This window comes from Otolemur garnettii, unplaced genomic scaffold, assembly GCF_000181295.1.
Source record: "Otolemur garnettii isolate 467f Iridium unplaced genomic scaffold, OtoGar3 scaffold00481, whole genome shotgun sequence".
In the NCBI taxonomy this organism is placed as follows: domain Eukaryota; kingdom Metazoa; phylum Chordata; class Mammalia; order Primates; family Galagidae; genus Otolemur; species Otolemur garnettii.
In genome coordinates, this window is record NW_003852876.1 from 8,498 (window position 1) to 10,691 (window position 2,194).

Consider the following 2,194-nt stretch of genomic DNA (forward strand, 5'->3'; position numbering starts at 1 on the left):
GTCTGGTCTCTTTGGCTACTGGAGGCTCCAGAGGGGGGAGGGAGGCTCCCCCGCCCCCTTGCCTATGCTCCAGCCCGCTGGTTCCTCTGCCGGCTGCCCCAACACCGCCAAGACCGAGGTGGAGGGTCCTCCGGCCCAGTTCTGCTGAGCTGGCTGGGGCACCACCTGTCCTGTACCACCAGGACATGGAAGCAGCCACTCACATCACATGTTGCCACCTTGGAAGAGAGGCCTTCTCTGACCTCTGTCTACATCTCTGCATTGTAACTAGAATGATCTCCATTATTTTATCACTCCATTATCTTCTGTATTCCCCACTAGAATGTCAATTCTACGGAAGCAAGGATGTAGGAGTGTTTGTTCACTGTTGAAGGGTTTACCACATAGACATAGTATGTTCCCTCTGTGTCTTTTCTGCCTCCACCATCTTCAGCTGCATTTCCTACGAATCGCTTGATATAAAAAGAAAATGTCTGCAAAACACCTCTTGGGGAAGACAATGCCGGGGGAAGGCATCAGTCTGAGACTGGTTGGGTATTAGGGTATGGGCAGTCTTGGGTGCGCGTGGACTGGTGTCCAGCTCCTCCTGATGAGACTATGAGCTCTGGGACCTGCCCCTCAGATCCAGTAGCAGGCAGCAGCTAAGGCCGCCAGAAGCCCCCAGCGACCTCCCAGTCCGCTGGGAGCCACTAGAGCCTTGGCCACAGAGGTGGCAGCCACGGTAGAGGAGGCACAGGAGCGCGTGGCGCAGGTCGCGGTTGGTGAGCGTGTAGATGATGGGGTTTAGGAGCGAGTTGGCCATGGTCAGGCCCAGGAAGGCGTCGGCTTGCAGGAGCACAGGACAAGAGCGCGCGGGGCACGCCACGTCCAGCAACAGCAGCAGGAATAGGGGGCCCCAACACGCCACGACGGCTAGGAGTAAGACGCTGAGCGTCCGCAGCAGTGCCAATGAACGTGGAGTACCGCGGTTACTGGTTGAGGTGTTCCTGTTAGTCCCCGGCTGTGCCCGTAGGAGCCGTGCATTGGCGCGCACCTGGCAGTAGATACTCGCATAGAGTGCGCAAATAGCAGCCACAATACCCAAGAAGGTGAGCACGCAGAAGAGCACGTAGGCCTTGGCGTAGAGCGGCAAGACAGTGGAGCAGGTTTCCAGATGACCCAGGCAATTCCAGCCGAGCGCCGGCAGCAGCCCGAAAACCAGGGACACTCCCCAGGCAGCAGCCACCAGCGCCAGCGCGCGCCCCCTACTAACCGCGGGAGCGGGTGCCTGGCGCGCCATGGTGAGGCGACGGTCGAGCGCGATGGCGAGGAGGCTTAGCACCGACGCGTCGAGCGCCACAAAGACGCCTCCTTCACGCGCGAACCAGAGCGTGGGTGACAGTCGCAGGGTGAGCGGCCCGGACAGCAGAATGTTGGCGGCGTATGCGGCGCCAGCCAGTAGATCCGACAGCGTCAGGCTGCCCAGGAGCACGAACATGGGCGCGTGGAAGCGCGGATGGCACCTGAGCACTAACAGCACAGCGGAGTTCTCCAGCACGATGAAAGCGCACACCGCCAGGCACACCGCGGCGTCAGCGCGCAGGCCGGCGCCAGGTTGGTAGCGCGCCCCGCGGAGTTTGCCGGTGTAGTTGTAATGGAGGACGATGACTTCGCTCACAGGCGAGGGCTGCAGCAGCCCCGACTCCATGGGGTGCGCGCCCCAAGGCCCCACGCCCTGGTTGTGCGCACCCTGGAGTCGCTCTCCCTGTCACCTACTGAGCGGAAACTACTGCGGGGCGGGGCTGGAGCTGGCAGGGAAGGGGCCGGGCCAGCGACCCTGAGGGCTGCCGGTATCCCGCAGTTGCCCCTGCCTTAAGGCTGAGCTATCAGCCCGTGGCTGTCAGCCTGTGCCACCCACTGCAGCTCTGGAATGCGCCCGGCGGTGACTAGCCCCGGTGAGCCTTCAGTGGCCCCCTGCGGGCCTGGGCTATCCTCTAGTGTACTCTCCATGGCTGTGGGAGACACGGAAAGGGGAGGGCTCCCCAGCGGGGGCTGCTGCCATCAAAACCGCTGCCTCCAGAACAGAAGCCTGGTCTGCAGGCTTAGAATCTTGAAGGCAATGAGGAATCTCTTCACTGTACAACATGGCTGAAATCACATCTCATCTGTATATCCTAATTGAAACAGGAATTTATCCTTTGCTGCAAAGTAGAAG

At 60.8% G+C, this 2,194-nt stretch overlaps 1 protein-coding gene across 1 annotated transcript; it reads right to left on the bottom strand.

The window, feature by feature from the left end:
- Positions 1–595: 595 nt before the first annotated feature.
- On the bottom strand, positions 596–1,740 carry LOC100942374 (sphingosine 1-phosphate receptor 5-like). The gene has a single exon (XM_003803728.3). The coding sequence runs from the start codon at positions 1,685–1,687 to the stop codon at positions 596–598; it is 1,092 nt and encodes a 363-aa protein (XP_003803776.1). The 5' UTR covers positions 1,688–1,740.
- Positions 1,741–2,194: the final 454 nt, after the last annotated feature.

Excerpts from the sequence above, each read along its gene's own strand:
- LOC100942374 (XM_003803728.3), bottom strand. The coding sequence starts at position 1,687 with ATGGAGTCGGGGCTGCTGCAGCCCTCGCCTGTGAGCGAAGTCATCGTC.